At 51.7% G+C, this 26,585-nt stretch overlaps 3 protein-coding genes across 25 annotated transcripts; 2 read left to right on the forward strand and 1 right to left on the reverse strand.

The window, feature by feature from the left end:
- The first annotated feature begins 25 nt into the window (after window positions 1-25).
- Window positions 26-10,977, forward strand: IL17RC (interleukin 17 receptor C). 12 transcript variants are annotated; one of them, XM_039886696.1, is made up of 19 exons: window positions 27-381; window positions 673-694; window positions 891-1,043; window positions 1,200-1,274; window positions 1,366-1,475; window positions 2,338-2,449; window positions 2,795-2,839; window positions 4,326-4,465; window positions 4,691-4,750; window positions 6,281-6,335; window positions 6,420-6,601; window positions 6,696-6,746; window positions 7,691-7,739; window positions 7,896-8,017; window positions 8,271-8,360; window positions 8,902-8,950; window positions 9,977-10,072; window positions 10,187-10,225; window positions 10,324-10,977. In XM_039886696.1, exons 1-19 carry the CDS (start codon window positions 277-279, stop codon window positions 10,947-10,949), a joined length of 2,181 nt encoding a protein of 726 aa, XP_039742630.1. In that variant the 5' UTR covers window positions 27-276; the 3' UTR covers window positions 10,950-10,977. The 12 variants fall into 12 exon arrangements, with proteins under 12 accessions (XP_039742640.1, XP_039742630.1, XP_039742634.1 ...); XM_039886694.1 differs by having other exon boundaries at window positions 28-381; window positions 10,321-10,977; XM_039886697.1 differs by having other exon boundaries at window positions 29-381; window positions 8,301-8,360; window positions 10,321-10,977.
- A 46-nt stretch (window positions 10,978-11,023) lies between these two features.
- On the forward strand, window positions 11,024-18,407 carry CRELD1 (CRELD disulfide isomerase 1). 5 transcript variants are annotated; one of them, XM_039886712.1, is made up of 11 exons: window positions 11,123-11,248; window positions 11,723-11,915; window positions 12,155-12,237; window positions 13,844-13,954; window positions 14,280-14,371; window positions 14,963-15,181; window positions 15,266-15,361; window positions 16,253-16,336; window positions 16,487-16,582; window positions 16,805-16,939; window positions 17,734-18,407. In XM_039886712.1, exons 2-11 carry the CDS (start codon window positions 11,742-11,744, stop codon window positions 17,946-17,948), a joined length of 1,305 nt encoding a protein of 434 aa, XP_039742646.1. In that variant the 5' UTR covers window positions 11,123-11,248; window positions 11,723-11,741; the 3' UTR covers window positions 17,949-18,407. The 5 variants fall into 5 exon arrangements, with proteins under 5 accessions (XP_039742648.1, XP_039742646.1, XP_039742647.1 ...); XM_039886713.1 differs by having other exon boundaries at window positions 15,005-15,181; XM_039886715.1 differs by having other exon boundaries at window positions 16,487-16,563; window positions 17,734-17,884.
- Window positions 18,408-18,939: 532 nt separating this feature from the next.
- On the reverse strand, window positions 18,940-25,832 carry PRRT3 (proline rich transmembrane protein 3). Of its 8 annotated transcripts, none has more exons than XM_039886691.1 (6): window positions 25,591-25,832; window positions 25,095-25,176; window positions 23,491-23,575; window positions 21,990-23,049; window positions 21,623-21,778; window positions 18,940-21,067 (listed from the first exon to the last, which is right to left on the reverse strand). In XM_039886691.1, the coding sequence occupies exons 4-6, from the start codon at window positions 22,990-22,992 to the stop codon at window positions 19,317-19,319; spliced, it is 2,910 nt and encodes a 969-aa protein (XP_039742625.1). In that variant the 5' UTR covers window positions 22,993-23,049; window positions 23,491-23,575; window positions 25,095-25,176; window positions 25,591-25,832; the 3' UTR covers window positions 18,940-19,316. The 8 variants fall into 8 exon arrangements, with proteins under 8 accessions (XP_039742625.1, XP_039742619.1, XP_039742623.1 ...); XM_039886685.1 differs by having other exon boundaries at window positions 25,095-25,264; XM_039886689.1 differs by having other exon boundaries at window positions 25,095-25,303.
- Window positions 25,833-26,585: the final 753 nt, after the last annotated feature.

Consider the following 26,585-nt stretch of genomic DNA (forward strand, 5'->3'; position numbering starts at 1 on the left):
AGTGGGAGGGACAGGGTGGGGCGGGACAGCTGGCTGCCTGCCGAGAGCCAAACCAGAAACGAAAGCACTCTGGCTAGGATTGAGCCTGGAATCAGAACTTCCAGGAGAGACAGTACACAAGCTAGCCAGAGCTGGGACCCTGGAGGCTGGAGAGAGATTCTCGCTCCTCCTGCCCAAAGGCACGGGGCTGAGTGAGAGCAGAGGTGAGGTGTCTGCCCCCCCATTTGGGGGGGCAGGACAGGGCCTCCGACCTGGGTGCTGTCTACCACCTGGAAGATGCCTGTGCCCTGGTTCCTGCTGTCCTTGGCACTTGGTCGAAGCCCCGTAGTCCTCTCTCTGGAGAGACTCGCGGGGCCTCAGGATGCTGTTCGCTGCTCTCCGGTGAGTCTGGGGCCCCAGGGAGGTTGGGGAAGGCTCAGAGTTCAGTCTGGGGCCCATTAGGGCCCTAGCCTGGCTCCTGTCACTGCCACTACCACCGGAACTGCCCTGGCTGGTCTTTCTGGTACTGATGGGGTAAGGGAAGAATGGGGAGGGGGCAAGAGCTGGGTCTGTCTCCTTCTGGGAGGGTCTTGGAATAGGGAGCCCTGAAAGGAGGCAGGCAGGGATTGTGGGCAGGGAAAGATGGTTAGATTTGGGAGCATAAACTCTGACTCTTCTTTACCTCCTTCCCAGGGCCTCTCCTGCCACCTCTGGGGTGAGTAGCCCTACTTTTAGAGAGAAAAGAACTTCCCAGGTTGGTAGAAGGGAAAGGAACTGGCCCAGTCCCATGCTTTCATGGTCCACCGTCAGCCCAAGAAGAGCCTAAAGTTCCTTGGCCCTTTGCGGGTGTCAGGTGCAATCAAATTCTGGGTTCAAAACAGCTTCAACTCCACCCTGCCCTTCATGCACAGATGGTGACGTGCTCTGCCTCCCTGGGAGTATCGTGTCTGCCCCAGAACCTGTGCTGGTGCCCACACACCTGCAGACAGAGCTAGTGCTGAGGTGCCATCAGGAGACTGACTGTGAACTCTGTGTGCGTGTGGTCATCCACTTGACTGTGCATGGTGAGCATGTCATCCATGTGCACATATGAATGTGTTTGGGATGGGCATGATGATTGGGAGTCTCGCCATCCACCACCCCAGGCCCCAAACTGCACTTTCTGGAAGGAAGCCCAGAGCAAGGGGCCTGACATGGTCCTTATTCTTGGGTACTTCCAGGGCACTGGGAAAAGCCTGAAGATGAGGAACAATTTGGAAGAGCAGCTGACCTAGAGCTTGAGGAGCCTAGGAATGGTGAGGGGAACCTGGCGGGCCCAACTGCCCCTCATCAGAGCTTTGCCTGTGGCCCCTGGGTCTGACCAACCCTCTGCCCTGTTGCTCACAGCTTCTCTCCAGGCCCAAGTCGTGCTCTCCTTCCAGGCCTACCCTACAGCCCGCTGTGTCCTGCTGGAGGTGCAAGTACCTGCTGCCCTTGTGCAGCCTGGTCAGTCTGTGGTATGCAAAATAATAATAACAATCACCTTCTAAATATGAAATCTATAAAGTGCTTTCACGTTCATTATTTCTTTAAGTTCTAACTCTGATCAGGGCTGTGGGCAAGTCCTTTCAGTGCTTTATGCCTCAGTTTTCCTGTCTGTAAAGTAGGGCTAGGAATAGTCCTACATTATACGGATGTTGTGAGAATTAAATGAGGTGATAATGTCATGAACTAGGCATTATTATTACCCTCATTTTCCATATAGAGAAACTGAGACTTGGAGAGGGAGAATCTGTGGGCTGGATCCTCTGGACTTCCTGCCATACCATGACTGCCTGATGTATATGCCGTCGTGCAGGGTGCTGGGGCTACCTCAGGAGGTCACACGTGGTTGAGAGGTGTATCTTCACTTGGGCCAAATCACTCTAACCTTTTGATTTCCCCTCCTGCCCCCAGCTCCCAGCCAATATCCTCTGATCTGAAAAATTGTAGAGTGAGATAACATCTGTTGGCCCACCTCACAGGGCAATCGTGAGGACCACTGAAGCACAGGGTGTGAAAACCACTTCTGTGGGGAGGGGTGTCTGATCATCTTAGCTTTGGACATGTGATCCAGGACAGCCAGAGTTGGGGCAAGGACTCAGGTAGCTTGCGCCCTTATCCCTGTCTTGCTGACACCCTATGGAGGGTGTGTACTTTAGAATTGGGGGCCCTTGTTGGGGAAATTTCAATGGCAGAATTTCAGGCCATATAGTATGAATATAGTCATCAGCTGGGCAAGAGAGGAGGGAGTGAGTAGTCCATGCAGAGGAGCCCACAGCCCTTGGCCTGGATTCTGAGCCCTATACCACCAGCCTTCTGCCACCCCTCTCCTCACAGGGCTCTGTAGTATTTGACTGCTTCGAGGCTGCTCTGGGGGCTGAGGTGCGAATCTGGTCATACACTCAGCCCAGGTACAAGAAGGAACTCAATTTCACACAGCAGCTGCCTGGTAAGTGGCCCCAGAGTCTCAGAGGCCCCAAATCCTGGCCTCTCTAATCTCTCTTCCCTACAGCCACACCTCTTCTGCTTTCATCCCCTTTCTAGTCCTATCTACTCTCAGGCAGTGGTGTGGGCTCTCATTCTCCCCAGAGTCAGTCTCTCATGTCTCCTCTCTCCAGGTGACGGCTTTCCTGCCTCTGGGGAAGGTGTTTTGGGCACTGATAGATGTGGGTGGTATTTAGGGGACAGGGAGCCCTTTCAAGGGATCCCCATGAATTGGGTTGTCCCTTTCTTTCCTTGGGTCCTCTGATGGGTCCTCAGCCCCATCAGAGGCTTTTCTGTGATCTCTCCCCAGACTGCAGGGGGCTTGAAGTCCGGGACAGCATCCAGAGCTGCTGGGGTAGGGGCTAGGGCCAGTGGTGCTGGGAGGAGGGAGGGCCAGGGTCTGGAATATGAGGAACCCTTGAAGTTGGCTTCAGGTCTGGGCTGCCGCATTCCAGAAGCTCACAGACTTCATTCATTCATTCATTCATTCATTCATTCATCATACATGATCTGCAATAGCTCCTACTTTGTACCAGGCACTGGGAATGTAAAGATGAATCTCTTACTCCCTATAACAAATACGTCTAGAGGCCCAAAGCATTGTCAAGATTATGGTTCACCCTCCATGTATCAAATAAAAGTAATATTAAACCAAAAAATAAGAGCTAAGAAAGTCAAGTTTCTGATGGTTTTTCCCATGCACTGTTTAGTTTTGTTTTGTATTTTCTTTTTTATTGTGGCATAATATACATACAGAAGAGTGTGTAAAGTGCACTAATTTTGATGTCCAGTTCCATTAATTTTTACATATGTATACACTGCCATAACCACCATACAGATTGAGATGTAAAGACAATGTTGTGTTTTGAACTCTTAAATTATTTCAACTTCATTTTCTTTTTGGTTTCCTTTATCTTAAACTTGGCCTGCCTGCCTCTGGCAATCCATTAAAGACTACTCAGCACCAGAGCTTTGAGGACACAGATACACATCATGCATTCCATGTCATCATCCATTCAGTTACACATTGATTCTCTTATTCAACAGATATTTAGTGAGTAATTACTCTGCCCAAGGCATAGCACTAGGTACTGGAGATAAATCAATAAACAAAACTGACAAAAACCCGTGCCCTCAAAGAACTGACATTCTAGCTGAAAGTTAGAGTCAGGGTCAAGGTAGGGGTGAGGGAGGACACAATAAACACATGGGGATGTGAAATATGCAAGAATTAAATGGGATTGGTGCTAGAGAGAAAATGCAGGGAAAGGGGATAGGGAGGTTGGGAGCTGCAACTGTCAGGAATGGCCTCATTCTAAAAGGTTCTGTTGACTGGGAACAAACAGCCAATGCAAAGAGTCTGAGGCAGGAGTGGATCTAGTGTGTTTCAGTGTTAGTAATGAGGCCAGTGTGTCTGCAGCAAATTAATTAGTCCTGACAGATAAGATTAGAATGGTCAGGAAGTCAGACTGGGTAGGGCCTTGCAAGCCATTGTACGGACTTCATCTTCTATTCTAGGAGTAATATGGGGCGGGGGAGTCAGAGGGCTCTGAGCAGGGGAGAATTATTTATTTTACAGTGGTTACAGTATCCTTCTGGCTGCAGAGGGCGAAGTGGGGAGAAGGGTGGTCTCCAGACAACATACTGCGGCCTACATGGGCTTGGTCCCTAGCTGCTGGGACCCTATGCTCTGGTCTGAGATAGGGATATAATCTCTGCTCTGGTCCAGGAGCCTCCAGCCTTAGGAGTTTGAAGAGAACTCTAAAGGGTCAGTTAGTGGGTATGACCCAGGCTTGGGTGTACCGAAGTAAAAGAAGTCTCTCTTTTTGGCTCCCCCACAGCCCTGCCCTGGCTCAATGTGTCTGCAGATGGTGATGATGTGCACCTGGTGCTGGAAGTCTCTGAGGAGCAGCACTTTGGCCTCTCCCTGTACTGGAACCAGGTCCAGGGCCCTACAAAACCCTGGTGGCACAGAAACCTGGTAAGGCCTCTCCCTCCCAAAGTTTATTCCCACTCTAGGCAAATGCCCATGCTAAGGATATGAATACATTATCAAAGGGGACTCTTGAAGAGAACACGGAGACCCACACCCAAAGCAAGAAACGTTGGTGGGGGAACTGCTGCCTGCCTGGTTTCCTCAGCTTTGGCCTCCAGCCTTCCCCTCTTCCTTATCTTCTCCAACTTCTCCTTTTTGCTCACCCCACAGACAGGGCCGCAGACCATTACCTTGAACCACACAGACCTGGTTCCCTGTCTCTGTATTCAGGTGGGTGCCAGGGGAATGGGACTGGGGAGTTGGTGAGAGGGGTGGCCCTCACTATCTTGGTCTCACCATCCTCTACTCTCCTCTTTGACTGGCCCTTCCTTGACCTTGGCTGTCTTATGCCTTCTGACTGTTGCGTGCTTCGAATGCTCTTCCTGATCCTATATACACAGGACTCCTATTTATGCTTCATTGCCCATTCAGATGTCACCACCTCTTCCTCTACTTCTTCAATTCTTTCTTTGTGCTCCCCTGGAGGGTAGAGCATGTGCTATGAACTCAGACTGGTTTGAAACCTGACTCTCACCATTTGCTAACTGTGTGATCTTGGGCAAGTCACTTCACCTCTCTGAGCCTCTTTCCTATCTGTAAAATAGGAAGAATAACAGTAGCAGCTTCATAGGACTGTTATAAGGAAGTGTGCCACATCTAGTCTTAAATTTTGGCTCTTTCCTCTCCCTCTGATTTCACATTTAATTTGTCATCACATTAATGTCTCTCATTCTTTTTCCCTCTCTCCATAACAGCCCAGTTTGGGCTTCTATCATCTCTTCTAGACTGTTTCAATAAGTTCTCGCCCGACCTTGTTTCCCAGAGCTTCCCTGACATTCTGGGCCCTATATTCTGACCCCTGACTAAGCCTTTTCCACTGTGTGTTTCCCATAATTCCCCTTCATGGGAATTTTGTTCAATCCAGATGGAGCTACTTATCAAGATATGCCCACTTCTGTGCTTTTGCTTAGGTAGTTTCCGCTACCTGAAATGCCCCCATTTCTTTTCCAAAAGCTGTCCCCCAACTTCCTGCCCTCTCCTATCTACACATCTCCTTGCACTTGTTTCCTTCCTTGTCCATTTATCACCTCTGTTTTTAATTTGGGCACCTGTCTCATTTCTTCTTACATAAACAGATGTTCAATAAGTTATCATTTTATTAATTTATATACATGTTTTATCCTTACTGCAACTATGAATTTATCATTTCCTTGAAAGCAAGGAAATAATATGTAATTAAAATTTAGCAATTCCCCCAGAGCCTTACCTAATGCCTGGAACCTAGTAGCTTCTCTTAATTAAATGTTTGCTGAATAAATTGATATGTTATCTCTAGTACTTAGCACAGGGCTAAGTACATACCAGGTGTATTTTTAAAGTCTATTGAAAGAATAAATGAATGTGTCCTTAACACCTAGGACACAGTACATGGCATATAGTAGGTTCTCACGAAGTGATTGTAGATTTAATTATTGAATATCTCTAGTGCCTTCCCTGGTGCTAAGACACATAGCAGGTACTCGTTAAAAGTTTGTTAAATAAAGATGTTGCCAGATATTGACATAGGGTTTGTTGGAAGAGTAAATGTGTACCTCTCTAGGGCCTTCAAAGGGTGAAAAGACCAAGTGAGTATTTGTGAAATATCAGCCTAATGAATGTGTCCCCTAATGAATGAATGAGTGCCTAGTCGAGGGCCTGGCACATGCTCCTGGTTGGGTGGGTTGAACGAACTTAACTTGTAGAGCCCTGTTTCCTTTCCAGGTGTGGCCTCTGGAGCTCGACTCTGTCAGGACGAGCATCTGCCCCTTTAGGAAGGGTGAGCAGACCCACAGGGGCCAGGGTGGGAGCGGTGCAGGTGGTAGTGTTAGGGGTGAGCAGTGACCTCGCCCTCTCCCTACAGACCCCCGCGCATATCGCAACCTCTGGCGTGCCACCCGGCTACAGCTGCTGCATCCGCTGGGCTGGCGGCTGGATGCGCCGTGCTCGCTGCCTGCCGAGGCCTCACTGTGTTGGCAGGCACTCGGCGGGGGCCCCTGCCAATCGCTGGTCCCGCCGCTGCCCCGAGAGAATGTCACTGTGAACGTAAGAGAGGCGTCAGGCAGGGCCCAGAGTTGGGAGAGAAAGGGGAGCCCAGGGAGCCACTTTTCGTGACCCACCCATACCCTTCTTTCCACAGAAGGCCCTTGATTTCCCGTTGCTTAAAGGCCACCCCAACCTTTGTGTCCAGGTAAGAAGGGGGCACGGGAGCTCTATGTTGGGGGCAGGACCCCCGCACACCCCACTCGGAACCGCAGACAAGGCACTGTCTTCTGGACCCACTTTATTCTTGGAGCAAAGTGGTTATGGGCTTCCTCTTTAGGAGTTCCACTATTTACTTTAGTAGTGCATGGGACCCTGGGCAGGTCACTTCACCTCTTTGAAGGTCAGTCTCATTTGTTTAATGGGGATGATAATAGTAACTTCTTCATAGAGTGATTATGAAGATTAAATAAGAGAAGTGCTTCACCTTAGGGACTGGCACAGATTAAATGCTCAACAAATGTTAAATGCTTTTATTATGCTATCATTATCCTATTTCCTTACCTGTATAATTGGTTGCTCTACAACTTCAAAAGGTGATTATAAACATATTCATTCAAGATTTATTGAGCATCTGCTATGTACCAGACACTGTTTTAGGCACTTGGGATAGATATCAGTGAATAAAACCAATAAATGTTCCCACTCTTATAGAGCTTATGTTTGGAGAAAGGCAGACAATAGATATAAAAAGAAAATTCTTGTACTAAGTTAAAATTGTATACAAATACTATGGGGAAAGGTGGGAAGGACAAGAGAGGATTGGGGTTGCAATTTCAAGTGGACTGGTCAGGTAGGGCTCTTTGAGAAGGTGGTTAGATGAGAAGGGAATGTATGTGTTTGGTCAGATGTGAAAAGTTAGCTCATTTAGAGTCATAAGGCCCGTTAGCACAGATGACCTCACAAGGCTGAGGCTGAGAAAAGTGGAGTGACTCCTGATCACCTAGCCTGAAACCCAGATATGCCTAAGGTCAGGTCCAGAGTGCAGACCTCCCAACCCAACAGTCTTCTCTTTGCCTATCCTTTCTCTTCTGGTCTTTCTGGCCTTGGCTCTTGCCTTTCTTCATGCCCTTAACCCTGGTCCCTTCCAAGCAGGTGAGCAGCTGGGAGAAGGTTCAGCTGCAAGAATGCTTGTGGTCTGGTGAGTGGGGCCTGGAGGAGGCTGGGACAGGGCTGTTGCAATAGGGGCGAACCCTGGAAGTACTAGCTCCTGAAGGTGAAGCTCAGGCATGGAGGGGCACATGGCAGCCCCCAGCAAGGTAGGGTCTCATTCAGAGTGGGCTCTCACCCCTTTTAGACTCTCTGGGGCCCCTCAAGGATGATATGCTGCTGGTGGAGACACGAGGCCCCCAGGCCAACAGATCACTCTGTGCCTTGGAACTCAGTGGCTGCACCCCACTGCTCAGCAGGGCCTCCACGGTGAGGGCTGGATAACTCTACTCCATGTATCTCTCCAGCTTCATTTCAAACCTGTCCTCAAACTTTCTCTCTATTCAATTTTCCCCTCCTATGTGTCAGGCTTTATGCTGGTCTCTGGGAACATGGGGGTGATTCAGACCTGGGCCCTGTTCTCAGTGGCCTCTCAGAAGCCTCTCAACCCCTAGCGCCTCCCCCTCCTACCACTATTCTGCCTAGCTGCAGCCTAGTAGTCTCCTAAGTGCTGTGTCCCTAGGTGACAGCTCCCTACCTCTTGGCTTGGCAGAGGGCAGCTCGTCTTGGAGAGCAGTTACTACAAGACCTGCAGTCAGGCCAGTGTCTGCAGGTGAGTAGGTGGCAGAAGGACCCTGCCCCAATGCCCAAGGGCAACAGACTCAACACTCTATCTTCAGCTTCTTCCACCTCTTCCTGTGCCTAGCAGAGGGCATCATGGAAACTCTCATTCTTCCTAGGCAGAGAGCTCCTCACTGTCCTCCTAGCACCTACCCACCATCTATTTGTGTTTATTTTGTGTCCAGTCCTGGGAAAGCTAAAACTTGAAGTATAGTTCTTATCCCCAAGTTGCTCACTGCTGGCTAAAAACCAGTAAACAGATAACAACATTCACATATGCTACAGATTGATTTCCAGGGAGGGCTTCAAGGAAGGGTCTCTTTAGGTGGACTAACTCTGGTAATGGAGGAAGGCACAGGGCAGACAGTAGGCACAGCATAAACAAAGGCAGAGCAGCTTGTGGGATCCTGCTGAGTGTGGGGAGAAATATGCATACTTGAGACTGGAAATTTGTAGATCGGGCTGGCTAGAACTTGGTGATTGCTGAACACCAAGCTGAGAACTTTGGATTTGATTTTGTTTGTCTCTTACAGCTGTGGGATGATGACCTGGGAGCATTATGGGCCTGCCCCATGGACAAGTGTGAGTATTACAAAAACTGCCCTTCCTCTTCTCTGCTCTCCAGAAGCTAGAATCTTGACAGAGACCACTCCTGGGGGCAGCTCATGCAATGGCCTTGTCCTTCCCTGGCTCAGATAAGTCAGAGGGTCATTCCTTCATTTATTCAGAAACTATGATGAGAGCTTGCAGGGCATCCTGACATCACCAATAAGACATAATCTCTGCCCCCCACCCCAGCCACAGGAAGCTAGAAAGGCATTAGCCACAGATCACTTACATTTAGTATGAGTTGTGGAAGCACTCCCTATAGTGTCCAAAGCCATGAATGCATATAATGGGGACCTGACCTAAGCAGAGTGAGTTCAGGCAAAAGGTTCCAGCTGAAATCTGAAGGCCGATCTACCTGAAGTGGGTAGAGATGCAGTTTTGTGAAGACTGTGGGATGCTTTTTTGAGGAACTCCAAGGTAGTCATTGTGGCTGGAATGTCTTTGGAGGCAGACCATGAGATGAGGATGCAAGGGCCATATAGGGCCTTGGAAGCCAAGGAATTTGGAATTTACATTAAGAGCAGCAGAAGCTTCCTGAAAGGCTATAATCACATTTGTATTTTTAAAAGATCTCTGGGGGCTGCCACGCGGTGAATGAATTGGAGGTAAAAAAGACATCAGGGACACCAGTTAGAACGCTGTTGCGGTCATTCAAGAGTGAAGTCAAGGACCCAGCCACTCTAGGCTTAGGGGACAATAATATTGCTGACATTTGAGCACTTACTGCGGCTTTATGTGTATTAATATATGTAGTTCTCACAACAGTCCTTACCAGTAGGCACTATTGTTTTCCCAATTTTACAGAGGTGAAAACCAAGGCAGAAAGTTAAGTCACTTATCAGTAGATGGATCTGTGTTCATATATATACTGGCTCTGCTATGTGCTGTGAACTTTAGGCAAGTCACTTCATTTCTCTGAGCTTCAGTTTTTCTCCTTCATGAAGTGGGGCGAAAGTGTACAGTCTTTAACCAGACTATCTCCTCCCCTGGACCTCCCAGATATCCACCAGCGCTGGGCCCTGGTGTGGCTGGCCTGCCTACTCTTTGCCGCTGTGCTTTTCCTTCTCCTCCTTCTCAAAAAGGACCATGTGAAAGGTGAGCGATTCCCAGCTCCATTCCCCAGGGGCAGGACTGGAGCGGGTCTGGGAGTTGGCCAAGAGGAGGCGACTGCTGTGCTTACCCGCCGCCTACATCCCTCTCCCCTAACAGTGTGGCTGAGGCTCTTGAAAGAGGATGTCCGCGCGGGGGGTGAGTGTGAGCAAGCGCCGGGCGGGGGGCCGCCCCCGGCGGGCCGGGCCTCTGGCGGTCTCACGTCTTCCCTCTCCCTCCGTTCTCTCCCGCAGTAGCCTCCAGAGGCCGCGCGGCTCTGCTCCTCTACTCCGCCGACAACGCGGACTTTGAGCGCCTGGTGGGCGCCCTGGCGTCAGCGCTGTGCCAGCTGCCTCTACGCGTGGCCGTGGACCTGTGGAGCCGTCGTGAATTGAGTGCGCAGGGGGCCCTGGCCTGGTTCCACGCGCAGCGGCGCCAGACCCTGCAGGAGGGTGGAGTGGTGGTCCTGCTCTTCTCGCCTGGGGCCGTGGCGCTGTGCCGCGAGTGGCTGCAGGACGGGGCGTCCGCGACCGGGGCGCACGGTCCGCATGACGCCTTTGCCGCCTCACTCAACTGTGTGCTGCCCGACTTCATGCAGGGCCGGGCGCCCGGCCGCTATGTCGGGGCCTACTTCGATAGTCTGCTACGCCGGGACGCCGTGCCCTCCCTGTTCCTTGCCGTGCCGGTCCTCGCTCTGCCCTCCCAGCTGCCCGACTTCCTGCGGGCCCTGCAAGGACCCGGCCTATCCCACCCGGGTCGTCTCGCGGACAGGGCAGAGCAAGTGTCCCAGGCCCTTCAGCCCGCCCTGGGCTGCTGCGTCGGTCCCCTAGGAACCCCAGAGACAGGACGCGAGATGGGACTTGAAGCAGGGGACGGGACTTGAATAAAGGCAAACGCCATTTTTCTATCCACGTCTCTCCAATGTGTCTCTCTGCCCGAACGGAAAGCCTGGCACGCTGCTCGCGGTCTATGTCCCCGCGACCCTTTCACAACTGGACAGGTGCAGCCTGGTGCCGCTTCTGGTTGGCTGTCACGGGATGACGCGATGGCACATGGCTCGCCACCATTGGCTGTGGCATGGGCCCCGCCCCCAGGCTACGGAGCTGGCGGAGGTTGCACGTCTTACGCAGGCGGCGGCAGCGACGGCGCTGGGAGATTGAGGCGTCAGCGCCCGCAGGCTGGGTGGGTCATCTCTTCCTCCTCCGCAATCTATCCGGATCTGGGTCCTCCCCTGCCTGCTGGTGGGCAGTGGCTTTGCCGCGTGTGGCTCGCGAACGACCCCTTCTCTTCATATCCGGATCCAGGCTCCTCCTCCCAAGACCGCCCATCCGGCCTCTTCTCCCCCAATACTTGGAATCTGACCCATTCTCCCTAGTTCTGCTGATCTGGTCCCTAATAACTCATATTGAGACTCTAAAACAATGGACTGACTCCTGCCCCCTTGCCAAGGATCCAAGCTACCTTCCCAACTGTAACAAGGATAACTTATTCCGTCCTGGAATTGCAGACTAGGCTCATTTCCCCGTCATCTCCCCTACCATGACCTTACCCCAGCCTAGCCTCCTTTTCTTTTAATAACGCAGATCTGGGCTCCCAGGCCGACCCTTTTCTTCCCTGGCTCCTCTAGCGAACCCTCTTCATACCCTCTATCTACAGGTCCCCAGCCTGGGAAAAGATGGCCCCTCGACCCCCGAGGGGCCTGGTCCCAGCACTCCTCTGGGGCCTGACCTTCATCTTCAGCCTCCCTGGCCCAGTTAGGCTCCAGCCCTCTCCAATTCCTCAGTCTTCTCCCCCAACTGAGCCCCATCCATGTCATACGTGCCGGGGACTGGTCGACAGCTTCAACAAGGTGGGTGCACCAGCAGCCTGGTGGGAGGGGCCTAGCTATTATAGCAACAGTGGTTGAGAGTGGAGAGATCTGGGATACAAGTCTGTATGCACTCTGTCTTGGTTACTTACTAGTTGTATGGCCTTGGGCAGGTTGCCTTTCTGTGCCTCAGTTTCTTGGTCAGTGAAATACTGAAGTGTTAGAATGTGCCAGGCTCTGTACTTTTATACTTAGGCATTACTAATTTTCTCCATTTCTAGGGCCTGGAGAGAACCATCCGGGATAACTTTGGAGGTGGAAACACTGCCTGGGAGGAAGAGAAGTTGTCCAAATACAAAGACAGGTGAGGGTCTGGAGAGGTGGGTTTGTATACCTTACCACCTAATCTCTGCTCTGCTACTGGAGGGGGCTTAGAGCCTCTTGGGTAGTGCTTATTCATTCAACATATATCACTGAACATGTATAGTACAGCAGTAAGCAAGGAAAGTAAGATCTCATCTTTAAGGAGCTTACATTCTTGTAGGGGAGACAGATGGCAAATAAGGAAATAAATGTCATATTAGATGAGGAACAGTAAAGCTGGGTGAACTACAGAATGGTGAGAGGCGTGGTGTTCAAGATGTGGCATTTGAACAGACAGTTGAAGAAGCAAGCTATGTGACAATCAGGGAAAAGATGTGGACAGAGTAGGACTGAGCTTGACGTATTTGATAAGTGGCTGGAATGGAGTGAGCAGAAGGGAGAGTGGTAGAAGTGGAAGGCAGAAGCCCAGCCTCGAAGGCCACAGAAAGGAGTTTGGATTTCATTCTGAGTGTAGAGGGAAGCTATTGGAACGTTTTGAGCAGAGAAGTGATGTGGTCTTATTTATAAAAGATCACTCGTACCACTGTGTAGCAAACAGACTATAAGGGGCCAGGTAGTGGAAGCAGGGAGACCAGCTGGGAGGCTAATGCATAGTCTAAGCATGAAGGCAGCATGAACTAGTATGGTGTTTAGTGGTAGACATGTGAGAAGGGGTCAAATTCTGGGTATATTTTGCATATAGACTGATAGGACTTGATGATGGATTCATTATGGGGTATGAGAGAAAAAGAATAAAAGATGCTTACTAGGTTTTGGGCCTGAGCAACTGGGTTAATTGTGGGACTGATTTCTGAAATGGGTAAAACTGAGGAAGGAGAAGATTTAGGGGCGGAGTGCAATCAGGTATCCTCTCTGAACATGCTGGCCTGAGATGTCCATTAAACAGTCAAGTTGAGTTAGATTTAGGAATACGGAGTTTAGGGAGAAGTGGGAGTTAGAAACATGAATTTGGGAGTCATCAGCATATAGTAAGTATGTAAAGCCATGGGACAGTATGTGATTATGTTAAGAGGAAAGGCTTGAGCCATAGGCCCTCCAGCTTTTCAAAGTCAAATTAAGGAGAAGGAATCAGCAAAGACTTGGAGTTGGACAGACCTGGTTGTCAGTTCTGACCTTTGGTACCCTAAGGGAAGGTCTCTTAACCTCTGAGCCTCAGTTTCCTCATCTGTAAACTATTAATATCTGCTTTGCCTATTTCATAAGATTGTGGTAAAGATTAAACTGTAATGCCCACTAGAAATAAAAGGTTTTATTGTGTAATATTAGCCACTTTTTTTTCCCCTCAATAGGTCTCAGTTTCCTTATTTGAAAATGAGAGGACTGGTCAAGATAACCCTATGGGTACTTCCAGCTCTATAATGGTTCCTGTTTTTGTGTTGTTTTTTATGCCAGGCACTGTGTCAGAGCCTTTAAATATATAATATAATACATATACATATAATATAAAACAAATACTTCTTCCAATATGCCTTATGGCCTTTCCTTTGACACTGTCATGGCATGAGGAGTGGTGGGAGAGGAGATCTTAAGGAGGGTTGTGGGTGGAATGGAACTTATTCCCACCACTCCCCACCTTGTTTGGCCAGTGAGACCCGCCTGGTAGAAGTGCTTGAGAGCGTGTGCAGCAAGTCAGACTACGAGTGCCACCGCCTGCTGGAGCTGAGTGAGGAGCTGGTGGAGAGTTGGTGGTTTCACAAGTGAGTTGTGTGAGAGCCTTCCCAGGGAGGGGGCCACAGGCAGGGCCTGATAGTAAAGCAGGGAGTTGCATGCTAGGGGCTGAGTTCTGGTTTGGCTGCTTCTTCCAAACCCAGATCTGCTAAGGATCTGCTGGAGTACCCAAACTCTCACCGTGAGTTTTGCTTTATTTCTCTGGGAAAGGGCACTGGTCAGGTGGCCTTACGGGTCTTATGCCCAAGATGGGTTGTATCACAGATTCTGTGGGATACAGAATCTGTGGGGCGTGGGCAGCACCTCTGACACTATCTCAGGCCCCCTTGCTTTCATATCACTTCCCTGCCTCAGGCAGCAGGAAGCCCCAGACCTCTTCCAATGGCTCTGCTCAGATTCCCTGAAGCTCTGCTGCCCCTCAGGCACCTTCGGGCCCTCCTGCCTTGGTGAGTTATTCAAATTCCTCTTGGGAGATGGGAGGGGACTGCTGAGGCCAGAGATCCAGTCCTGGCTCTGCCTATAGCTGGTTGTGAAAGCTTAGGCTCCTCAGATAACTTCTCTGGACCTCAGTTTCCACCTGCCGCACAGGGCTGGTGAGATGAGGAAATCGATGGGGAATAGCTCTGAAAATAGCTCTGAATCAGATGCATGTATATGAGAAATGCCCCTACACCTACCCCTCATTTCCCATGCCTGGATCAGACCAGACCTTAGCCCCTGGACTAAAGAGAGCTTCCTAGGGATGAGAGGTGATGCTCTGGAGCCCATATTGACACCACCTTTTTCTACACACAGTCCTGAGTCAGAAGCTGAACTTACTAACAGCCCCTTTTAGAAAAATCTCTCCAGAAGCTGCAGATAAAGAGTTAGTGACAAAGATGGTCAATTCAGTCTTAATGAAAGAAAAGATTTGTAAATAACCTAATTGTTCCACAATGGAGTAGTGGTTAAGTAAATTTCATACAGTTTTATGACAAAATATATGTTGCCATTAAAATTGTTTTCTCTCCAAAAATGTTAATACTTTCTATATACAGAATTGTATTTACAATCTCACCCGGTTTGGTGTCTGCCCACAGCCTGTCCTGGGGGCACAGAGAAGCCCTGCGGTGGCTATGGGCAGTGTGAAGGGGAAGGGACTCGAGGGGGCAGCGGGCACTGTGACTGCCAAGCCGGCTATGGGGGTGAGGCCTGTGGCCAGTGTGGCCTCGGCTACTTTGAGGCGGAGCGCAACGCCAGCCATCTGGTATGTTCGGGTAGGTAGCCAAAAGGCAGGGCACTGGGCAGGGGCAGATGGGGTGCCTGCCTGCTCATCCTCATACTTCCCTCATTCTACTCAGCTTGTTTTGGCCCCTGTGCCCGCTGCTCAGGACCTGAGGAATCAAACTGTTTGCAGTGCAAGAAGGGTTGGGCCCTGCATCACCTCAAGTGTATAGGTGAGTGAGGCCCTGCCCTAGTTCTGGAGAGGTGGGCAGGGGCCTGGGCTTGGTTCCGCATCTCGGTTAGACCAACACAGTCTCTGACTTCATGGAGATCTCAGCATGGTTGGGAAGGCAGAAAAGTAACCAGGCACTTAACAGTACAGATTGATCTTCGTACAGTAAGAGATGTCCCTGGTCCAGCTCAGTGAATCAGGGAATCAGGAAAGCCTTCTTAGAGGAGGTATCACTTAGGCTAAATTTGGAAAATTGAACGGTTAGCTAGAGGAATGAGAATACTGAACCTGGGTCAGGAAACGTAGGTTTGAGATTTGGTTTGGTCTCAAACCTAGCCATTTATATAGATAAGAGTAAAGGCTAAGCTGCTGTGATAAAAAGATCTCTAACAATTGTAGCTTAAAGAATATAGAGGTTTATTTTTATCTCACATCACAATCTCAAAGCAAGTGGTCCAGGCTGGCAGAGAAGCTCTGCTTGTCATAATTATTCAAGGACCCAGATTCTTTCTTTCTTCCTGTGCAGTGTCCCGTTGGGTATTGTCTTTATGGTTGAGGCTGGGTCACTGGCACCTCTGTTCTATGACCTGGCACTCAAGAAGTAAGAAAGGGAAGGAAGTGTGTGGAAGAGTCCAAACCCGCCTGACTTTGTTTTAAGGCCAAGCTAAAAGTGGAGCACATCACTTCTGTTTATATCCTGTTGGCCAGAACTCAACTCACAAGGCCATAATACTGAGCTGCAGAGCAGGTCAGAAAATGTAGTCTCTACCTGGGCAGCCTGCAATCTCTGCCACATCGTTTGAGCCTGGGAAGTCCATTCCCCGATCCTGGCCTCCGCTTCCCTGTTAGTTAACTAGGGATTGAAATCCCAACCCTGCTGGCCTCTCTGTAGATATTGACGAGTGTGGCACAGAGCGAGCCAGTTGTGGAGCTGACCAATTCTGCGTGAATACAGAGGGTTCCTATGAGTGCCGAGGTGAGTGTCCACTCCTGCAGAAGACGGGATGTGGGAAGGATAGGAGGAGCTACTTCCCCCCAAACTTCTGCCTTCTCAGGCATCAGAATTCCCAAGCCTAGGAACCTCCTTTCTTTCCTCTCACCCTTTTCTTTCCTCTCCCTTCTCTAGACTGTTCCAAAGCCTGCTTGGGCTGCATGGGGGCAGGGCCGGGCCGCTGTAAGAAGTGTAGCTCTGGCTACCAGCAGGTGGGCTCCAAGTGTCTCGGTGAGTCTCCTGCCAATGGGACACAGGCACCTTGGAGGGCCTTGCCACCACAGATTGAGAGGGATTAGAATATGGACAGAGCAGGGGAAGGAAGGGTGGAATGTTATCTGGGCAAGGGCCGAAGAGAGTTGTCAGGATGTGAGCAACACCGAGTCAGGGGTGCTGCATGTAGGGTGCTGCCCTGGCAGTCAGGGCTCTGATCCTTCTTTGCCCTCCCTCAAGATGTGGACGAGTGTGAGACAGAGATGTGTCCAGGAGAGAACGAGCAGTGCAAGAACACCGAGGGCAGTTACCGTTGTGTCTGTACCGAGGGCTACAAACAGATTGAGGGCATCTGTGTGAAGGAGCAGATCCCAGGTGAGCAAACCTGGGGAAGGAAAGTCTTGCAGGGGGAGGGTCAGCAAATCCTTTCTCCAGGCAATTATAGGCCCTGCCCCACCCACCCCTCACCTCCCAGCCCTCATGAGGCTGAATTGAGACCAGACGCCTACAGCTGATCTCCAGGGTGGCTTTTGGTGGCCTCACACCTCCTCGGGGTAGAAAGTAAGTCAGACTTGGCATCAAATCACTTTGCCTTCCCAAGCCTCTTTCCTCATCTGTCCAATGGGACCAGTCCTAGCCCTGGCCCGTCAAGAGCTGTTATAGGCCACGGTGTAGTGAGATGGACAATCACAGTGATGACAATAGTGACCACTTCCACAGCTCTTACCATTTGTCAGATGCTGTTCCAAACATGTTGCATATATTATTTCACCCCTAAAACAAATCCAATGCTGTATCTTTCTCATCCCATTTTTATAGTGAAAACTAGGATGCAGAGAGATGAAGCAGCTTGCCCAGGGCCACATGGTAAGCAAGTTGCAGAGCTGGCAGTCAAAACCAGGTAGTCTGGCTCTGGAGCTGGGCTAGTACATGTAACACATGCTCTGTCACAGCTCACTCACCATGTGGCCTTGAGCAAACCTCATCACCTCTCTGAGCCTGTTTACTACTTAATGAGAGAGGGATAATAACTGCCCCTTTCAGAATTGTTCTCAGCAGTAAATGATGTGTGCTGGCATGCCAGAGAGGCAGGTGGCAGCACTTGTCGGGTGTGTGGGAGACTCCAGGAATGGGGTAGGAGTGACAGGTGCTTCTCTGGCTCCTTGAAGAGTCAGCAGGCTTCTTCTCGGAGATGACGGAGGACGAGCTGGTGGTGCTGCAGCAGATGTTCTTTGGTGTCATCATCTGTGCACTGGCCACACTGGCAGCCAAGGGCGACTTGGTCTTCACCGCCATATTCATTGGGGCTGTGGCAGCCATGACTGGCTACTGGTTGTCAGAGCGCAGTGACCGTGTGCTGGAAGGCTTCATCAAAGGCAGATAATCTCTGCCACACCTGTAGGATCTCCTCTCACCCCGGCTGCCCCCAGAGGTCAGGTGTTTCCTGCCTGGACACTCAAGGCAGCTTGCTTTATTTTTGAGAGTGGGGTAAGCACTCCCTATCCACCTGCGAAGCAGCCCGGGCAACTAGGTCTGGGCAGGTGAGGTCCCTGGAGTGAGGAAGTAGCCCTAAAGGTGGATACATTGAGATCTTGGCCTTGAGGGTACTGGGCAGGCTTCACAATGTGTGTGCATTTTTAAAGAAAAGGTGTCTCCTTGTGGAGGCTGTTGGTGAGCTTTGGCTCCTGCCCAGGATGAGGGGCGGGGGTCTTTGCAGGAAGGTCCACCACAGCATCCGCCTGCCAGCTGCATGCTGCCAGCTCCTGTTCTGTATTCACCCCCCACCCCTCAGCCACTGATTTATTTATTCATCTCAGGAAATAAAGTCTTGGAAAATGGAAAAGCTTCAGTCTTACTACCTGTCCTCCACCATGAGTTGGCCTAAGCTACTGAGAGCCCCCCATCCTTGGGGAAGTTTTCTAAAACCCTGGGAAATTGAGAGCTACATTGCTGGAGTAGAAGAGAGAGAGGAGAGAGGAAAGGCTTGGCCCTGAAGCAGTGTTAGAAGGGGAATGGAGGAACTAGCCTTAGGACTGGACTTTCTGGATTCAGTACCAGTTATCATTTGGGCCAAAGTCCCTGGGCAAATGATTTTCATCTCTGAACTTCACTCTTCTCATCTATAAAATGGGCATGATAATGTTTTCCACTCAGGCTTCTTATGAGAATAAGGTGATGAATGTGAAGAGCTGAACATAGTGCACAGCAATAGTAGATGTTCAGTAAAATATTAGTAGCCATTATTTCTAAGGTTGCTAAGGGTCCAGTGCCCTTTCCTTTGGGAATCCTCCCATCCCCAACACAGAGGACTTGGAACGACTGGGAGGGCGGGGCCTCTGAACAGGATCCTGGGGTGGCCAGAGGAAGGCATGAGCCAAGTCCTAAGGGTTTATTTCTTTGGCACAAAGAGGACAGTCAATCTGGATAATCAAGCCTCATCCCTCCACAGTGGGGAGTCTGGAAGGGTGTTTGGGGGGCACCTGGACTCTGTTCCCCATACCTAAATCCATGCATGTCCACCATGTATTCTGCATAAGTCACAGCCTCTGTGCAAAATACTCGTTGGGGAAAAAAATAGAGATATTAAAAAAAAAACGTGAGGGTGGGTTCGCTCCCAGCTGTCTCTGGGAGTGTCTCTGCAACCAGGTTGAGGCCCGGGAATGCTAGTGTTTCAAATACTCAACTGTCCCAGTCGGCCGTGACATAAGGCCACCGAGAGCGGGACCTGGTTCTGCAGCAGTGTGGGGCTGGCTCAGAGCTCGATGGTGTCACTGGAGGCGCTGCGGGAGTCTCCGGGTTTGCAGCGAGGCTGGACCTCACTCGGTTCCCCGGGCCCAGCGGGAGCAGGGGCTGGGGCAGGCAGTAGCTGCACAGTGCTGGGCAGCTCATCTAGGGGTAGACTGTCCACTGACGACAGCCCGTGGCGCCACGGGTTCCAGCTGATCTTGAGGGAACCTCGGGAGAAGCTGTCCACGGAGCTGCCAGAAACTGCCTGGTCAGGCTCATCCACCACGTGTGGTGGGACCGACCGGCGCACGCGCACGTCGCTGAGCGACCGGCAGCGGCCACGGAGGAGTGAAGAGCCGGTACCGTCGAGATCCGCGTCCGGGTGGCTGCCCCGGCGAGGCCGCAGCGCGCCCCCAGGTGGTGGGGAGGAGAGGCCGCGCAGGCCGCAGCGCCGAAACACGCTGTCTCGCACCAAGTGCTCTCGGAAGAGCGCGGCATCGATGCTACGACTCAAGTTGATGGGCGACGGCGGCCGCAGGTCTAGCTCGCTCATCGACGGTGCCGGCCCCACGCTGCTGCGGGACAGCCCCGGGCCACCCTGGGGACCGTGGCCCAACGACGTAGCCGAGCCCCAGGCCCCTGAACTGGGCGTGACAGGCGGCCCCACCTCCGCGGGGTTGCGAATGAGGCTCTTGCTGATGTCCAAGCTGCCTGCGCCAACGCCACTGGGCCCCGCAAAACAATTGTTGGGTCGCTCCGGGACCTCGCTTTTGCCAGAGGGCGCGGGGCAGGCCAGGCGCAGCAGCTTAGCCCAGCACGCATGCTCCGTGGGCGGCCTGGGCCGCGCTGCGGCCACAGCTGCCAGTGCCAGGGTGAGTGCCCAAGTTAGCTCCAGCAGGCGCAGCCAGAAGTGGACTCCCCACCAGGCCCACGAGAAGCGGCCCACGCGACCTGGGCCCGGGTACAGCCAGAGCGCGGCCGCCAGCTGTAAGCCACTGGCCAGCAGTCCCAGCGCACCAGCCACTGCCAGCAGCCGCGGTCCCGGGCTAGCATTCCGGCCCCGCGGCCCGTCCAGCAGGCGGCGACGGCACAGGCAGAGCGTGCCCAGAGCCACGGCCGCGCCCCAAGCACAGGAGAAGCCCTGAACCAGGAGGTTGAGCGCCGGCGTCGCCGACAGCAGATCTGTTGCGAGTAACCCCCCGCCGTGCCCCAATGCCACTGCTCCTAGTAGAAGCGGGTTCTGCAGCTGCTGTGGCAGCCCGGCACCCAGGCCGAGCAGGGTCAGGGCTGCCAGGGCAGTGAGCAGCAAGGGGAAAGGTAGGTTGTAGAGCACCAGGCCCGCGCGTAAACCCAGCCGCGCCTGAGAGCCATACGGGTCGGCGAGCATGTAAGCAGATCGCAGTCCCGATGCTACAAGCACCAGCACCGCGGCCACCAGTGCCAGCCGGGGCCCTGCAGGGGCGGCTGTCAGAGAGGCCAGTGCCAGCAATGCAGGCAGCAGAAATAGCACCCCCACTCCGTAGACGTGCAGCTCCCAGGAAAAGCTCAGCACCCTCCGCAGTGGACCCCAGCGCAGCGGGGGTGCGGTGGCATTGGCCGGGGGACTGGAGGCTGGGGCTGATGCCATGAGGCTGGCTGAGGGCTCCGGAGGGGGTGGCTGACCCAGGGCACGCTGCGTGGTGACCCGAATGAGGCCCCGGCGTGATGTCGAGGGGGCTTGGACTGGGGGTGCTGGAGGATGGCTTTGGGGACGCCCCGGCCACTCCTCGGTTTCATCTGCAATAATAACAATATTAAAATAGCCCTTTGAAAACTGCTTTTGATTTTCCATTATTCTCTAGTGTGGTAGGCAAGTTATTTAACTCTTCCAAGCACATCTGCAAAATGGGGATAGTAGCCGCACCGACCTCACTGGGTTGTGTTGAGGATCGAATGCTTAGCACAGTGCCAATAAGTGTTAAGTGGACGCGAGCTATCGTTTTTATTAATAATATACCAGGATTTCACAACCTGGGCTGCATATTAGAATTACCTGGAGACCAACTGAATCAGAACTCATTAGGATGGGGCCTGGCACTGGAATTTTTAAAAAGCTCCTTGGGTGATTACTTTTAAGAACATTCTAGCTCCAAAAGGGCAAATGACTTCTCCCAAAGTACCCAGTGAGTATTAGTTTATTATCTCAACTTGTTTGAAGGAAGTCCTAGCCAATTCCTTTAAGGAGGTGATTGTCTCCATTTACTCCCCACCCCACCCCATTTAGACCTCACACAGGTTCTTAATTATTAGACAGAATACCTGCTCTCCCCAAAACCCCAGCCATGCCCTCACCTGGCTGTAGGGCCCTCACAGGGCTCTCTGTTCGGTTTGTAGCTGGGCCAGTGTCCAAGGGGCCAGGGATGAGGGACTTGGGGGTACCCAGGGCCTCCACTGCTCCTCTCACCCGCTGGGGAGAGATGGGATCTGCTTCATTCATTGCTGCTCTCTCTGAAATGACAAAAGCAGTCATCATTTTGCCTGACCCTCCAGTGGTTCCCCAATTCTAAGTCCCCAGGAGGGAGCCACAATCACCCTCATTTGTTAGAATGAGGAAAATGGGACCCATGGGGATCAGAAGGCACACGGAAACTGGGGCAGCCAGCTGCCATGGAACACTGCCCCTCCCTGCCCTGTTCAGCACTCTCACTTTGGTACCTACCTGGCTTAGGCTGCTGATCAGGAGTCTCTGAGGCTGGGGGACCTGAGGGCTGGGGTCCTGGTGAGCCCTGAACATCAGGGAAGTCAACCTGCTTGGGTGAGGGACTTGGAAAACTGACTTCCCAGGTCTCCTCACCTCCAGCCTTCTTGGGGGGTTCAACTGGCAGCTCCTCAGCAGGAGGAAGGCTTCTGGCCAATGCCAGGTCTGGCTGGGACCCAGGCTCCTGAGTGGATGCCATCTCAACTGGGGATACCAAGCCAGCCTCAGGGGCTACTGGATCCTGCTGTGTGAAGAGGGGGCCTTGAGCTGCCTCCTGGAAGTCCTGCTCACCCTTACCCTGTTCTTCCAGCACTTGCCTCCTGATAGTGCCCGAGTGGGGATGACCCTGGTGGGCTAAGGAGGATGTCTCTGAGACCCTGTTCTTAGCTTTGGCCCCCACACCCTCATCTCTAAGTGGTTGTTGTCCCACTTGGTCTCCAGGCTCCCCTGGGGAGAGAGGAAGTGTGGCTATCCTGAGTTGGAGTTTGGGAGTTGTGGTGATGAAAGTGAGATGGGGAGGGCCCACTGGATGGGGCACTGGTGCGTCTTGTTCCAGAGGCTCCAGAGAGTCGGGAGATCCTGTCCAGCCCTGAGAACTTGGCCCTCGAGCCACCTGTAGGTCATCGGTTACTAGGAGTCCTCTCTGAGCCCCCTGGGCTGCTTTAGGTCCAAGCAGGGCTGGGCCAAAGGGAGAGTCTGTGAGCTTCTCAGGCAACTCTTCAGCAGGGACCTGAGGGATATTGGAGTTCCAGGGGCTCTCATCTATGGGCTTTTCCCAGAGGAAGTCGAAGGCTTGGGGCTCTGTGCCAACAGGGCCCTTGGGGTGGGCTCTTGGAATCAGGTGTGGTTCCGAGTCCTCATATGGCCCAAGATGACCCCGGCCCAGGGCAGGGCCAGCTCCCAGAGACGGCAGCAGCAACAGCAGCAGGAGGCCACGCACATGGCCCCATGGATTGGGGACCATGGTCCACTCTGATGCCCGGGCCTAAAGCCCTCAAATTCCAATCTTCACTGGATAAACCTAAAAAGAGAGAGGGGATGACATGTGAGGGTTCAAGTCTCTTGTGGCTGCTTCAAGGGAGCTGATGGGAAAGAGAGAAGAGTGACATGAGGCAGGTCCCCTTTTCCCCCAGTCCCTTCTTGGCCAACCTCTTCATGCTGCCCAGAGTGACCTTTTAAAACTGCATCTCTGGTCATGCCATTTGCCCTGCTTTGAAACCTTCAGTGACTCCCCATTGCCCTCAGAAAAGAATTAAGCTCCTCTCCTGGCTTTCCAAGTCCACACCAGGCTGCTCACCTATCCTTCAGCACCCACTGGACTGTCTAATGCCCCATGCCTTTGCTCCTGCCATTCCCTCTATCTGGAATGCCCTTTCCCTTCTCCTTCACTTGCTGAGATCCTATTCTTGAAGACCTAGTTCAAATATCAGGGAGGTAGAGAGGGAGAAGAACAGGCCCCTACCTTTGAGGAGGGACCTAGGTTAGAATCCCAGCTTTGCCAGTTCCTGGGTGACTTACTTTACCTCTCTGCATCATGGTTTTCCCATCTGTAAAGTGGATATAACAAGAATACCTAATTCTAAGGGGCTCTTGTAAGACTTATATAACAAAACACATAATGGGTCAGGCCTATGATAGGAGCTTGGTAAGCATTAGAGCCCTTTTACTTTTCCCTTTGTTCAAAAAGCTTTCTTTCCCACTAGCCCTCTTAACTATTTCAACGAGTAATTGGAACATATACTATGGGCCAGGCCCTGGAGATAAAACAGTGAACAGGACTGACATTCAGCAGTGGAGGTGGCATTCTAGGTAAGGAACAGACAATGAATGATGTTAAATAAGGTATGCTATGGAGAAAAGAAAACAGAGTTAAGAGATAGAGGGATAGGAGGCTACTTTACACGTGGGGTGCCAGGAAGGCCTCTCTGAGATGACATTTAAGCTAAATGCTGAATGAGAAGGAGACAGCCATTTGAAGAAATGGTGGGGAAAGCATTTGGCAGAGGGAACAGAAAGTACAAAGGCCCTGATGCAAGAATGAGCTAGGTGAGTACAAGAAATAAGAAGGCAAGAGTGGCTGGAGCTCAGCGGATGAAGGAGAAAGTGGCAGAGGGAGATGAAATCAGGAAGGCAGAGCTAGATCACAAGGGGCCTAGGAAGCCACAATAAGGCAGCTGGATTTTATTCTAAGTGTCACAGGAAGCCAATGGAGATGTTAAGCATGGGAGTGACACAATCTGATAAGTATTTTAAAAGGGGGAGAGTGACCAGTGCAGAAATCTAGGTAAGATGATGTTGGCTTGTTTCAGCATAGACATTTCTTTCCCTGACACCCGCCCTCCACTCCTTCCTGTCACCCTGGTCACATAGTGTAATAATCTCTTGTCTCCCCCACTGGCCTGGGGCTTCTCAAAGGCTGCATCTGCACCTTCCATTTCTTGTTTCTAGCCCTTCAGCATATGACTGACCCCAGCTGAATATTCCTTAAAGTTTCCTCTTTCTGAGAGTCCCTAGCTGAGCCAGGGAGGCAGGAAGGGCCCCCATGGCCAGGAGAGGGAAGACAGTGGCTGTGAGAGTCGGGGCCTGGGTGTATTGAGGGACAGAGGATCTGCTCCTTCCTCTCTGGGAAGCAGCTGTGTCCAAAGCTCCCTGGCTCCTAACCCTTGGTGGCCCACAGACACCCGGGCTCACCAAAGATTGTGCACAATTTCTGGGGGTTCCAAGACCCCTTAAACGCATCCCCTAAACTGAGTTTAGACTCTGCCTTAAAGCCTTACTGGTTCATTTCTCAGACATTCACCAATCCCCATGCTCTGCTCCTGCCCAGGCTGGGTGCTGGGGACCCAAAGAGAAGCCTCAGTTCTAGTGTTAGGAGTGGGGGTGATCTGAAAGGCCCCTAACACAGGTACTGTTTAATAACAGTACTCCTGTGTTGAGCTCTTTCCCAATTAGGCTCATATGCTAAGCTTAGCTGCACGTCCTCCATCTCCCTCCCACACAAGCAGGTGTGGGTATACCCATTTCAGAAGAGAAGAAACAGAGGTTCAGAGAAGTTGAGCAACTCACCCAAGGTCACACAGCCAGTGAATGGCCATACTAGGGGCTGTGAAACCCGCAGTGGCTCATTTTGCACAGGGGGTCCGAAAAGCTTTGCAGAAGAGGAGACAGTTGAGTTGGGCCTTCAATGACAAGCATATGCCATCTGCTCACCACCCCAATCCAAGAGATGTAGGCATCTGCGGACAAGGAGGGGGCTGCCCAGCACTGGGTTCCAGCTGCTGGAGAAATTTTTGGTGGGGGCGGGTATCTCCCAGTCCCAGAGACAGGAGAGAGGCCTGCCGGACTGCAGAGCGAGGGCCGCCGCAGGGCAGCCTTCAGGAGCTGCTCCATCTCGGGTTACCTCTCCTCCGTCTCTTCTCCCCTGGCTCCGCGCCTTCCCGCAGTGTGCTGGGTTGGGGTGGGCGCTGGTGCAGGCCCTCCGGCTCGTTTCCGAGACGGGGGCTGCAGACCACGCTCCCTGACTCGGGCCCTCCATCACCCCCTCCCTCGGCCAGCTCCTCACCTGGGCGCAGCACGGGCAGCCCCCGCGTTCACCTTGCGCGCGTCCCAGCAGCCGCTCGCCGCCCCGCATCCTCCGAGATGCTCAGACTTGGCTAGCAGAGCCCGGCGTTGCCGATCGCCGAGCCCGCCCACAGGAGCGCCATCCCCACTTAACCCTTTCTCTTTAGGGATGGATTCTTCTGCCAGTCCTGACCTCCCCATTCTCTGAGATTCTCAGGACTAAGAGGGGACAGAGGTCACCTCGGAGAGATGTGGAAATCCTTTCCACAACATCCCTCAAAACGAGGCAGCCAATCTCTGCATACCTCAGGGGATGGAGAGCTCACTTCCTTTATATCTCTATTCTTATATCTTTTAGGGTTATATACATACCCATAGGTAAATCCTATCTACAGCTTGATGTGTATCCTTCAGGTCTTTTTTAATGCAGTCACGTATACATTTTAAATAGAAATGAGATCATACCGTTCATATCGTTCTGTAACTTGCCTTTTTTCCCCTTCACTTTACAATATATCCTGACACATTTTCCATGTAAATTTCTACAACTCCATCTCATTTCTTATATCTGCTGTTGAGAACTGCAGCATATTAGTCAGCCTGTAATTTTTATTTATCCAATACTTGACATACGGGTTGTTTCTAGTCTTTTGCTAGCAGGAATAATGAGTCAGGGACATTTTTGTGTATATGCACTAGTGTATCTATCAGATAATTTCCTACCTGAGGCATGGTTAAATCTGTATGGGTCTGCTTCTGACAGACACTGTTGAAATGCTCCAGTCCCTCTTCTGACAGCTCCTGATGTCCAACATTGGGTTCATTATATCATGAGAAATCCATACAAGGAATACGTTAAATATGATGTAGAATCTTTAATGGCATGGAGAAATGTCCAGGATAGATTGTTGTTTATTTATTTAATTTCAGTCATTTGAATTATAAAAATAATATATGCTGATTGTCTCAATTCAAGCAACACAGAAATGTTCAAAG

The sequence above is a fragment of the Pteropus medius genome, unplaced genomic scaffold, assembly GCF_902729225.1.
Source record: "Pteropus medius unplaced genomic scaffold, Ma_sr-lr_union100, whole genome shotgun sequence".
NCBI lineage: Eukaryota > Metazoa > Chordata > Mammalia > Chiroptera > Pteropodidae > Pteropus > Pteropus medius.

Coding starts and splice junctions, on each gene's coding strand:
- PRRT3 (XM_039886692.1), bottom strand. CDS start 22,992: ATGGTCCCCAATCCATGGGGCCATGTGCGTGGCCTCCTGCTGCTGTTG. Junction 21,779..21,989: donor TGATCAGCAGCCTAAGCCAG/GTAGGTACCAAA, acceptor TTGTCATTTCAG/AGAGAGCAGCAATGAATGAA. Junction 21,068..21,622: donor TGTGAGGGCCCTACAGCCAG/GTGAGGGCATGG, acceptor TTATTATTGCAG/ATGAAACCGAGGAGTGGCCG.
- CRELD1 (XM_039886714.1), top strand. CDS start 11,112: ATGGCACATGGCTCGCCACCATTGGCTGTGGCATGGGCCCCGCCCCCA. Junction 14,372..14,962: donor CTTCGGGCCCTCCTGCCTTG/GTGAGTTATTCA, acceptor TTCTATATACAG/AATTGTATTTACAATCTCAC. Junction 15,182..15,265: donor CAGCCATCTGGTATGTTCGG/GTAGGTAGCCAA, acceptor CATTCTACTCAG/CTTGTTTTGGCCCCTGTGCC.
- IL17RC (XM_039886694.1), top strand. CDS start 277: ATGCCTGTGCCCTGGTTCCTGCTGTCCTTGGCACTTGGTCGAAGCCCC. Junction 4,751..6,280: donor TTCCCTGTCTCTGTATTCAG/GTGGGTGCCAGG, acceptor TTTCCTTTCCAG/GTGTGGCCTCTGGAGCTCGA. Junction 7,740..7,895: donor GCAAGAATGCTTGTGGTCTG/GTGAGTGGGGCC, acceptor CACCCCTTTTAG/ACTCTCTGGGGCCCCTCAAG.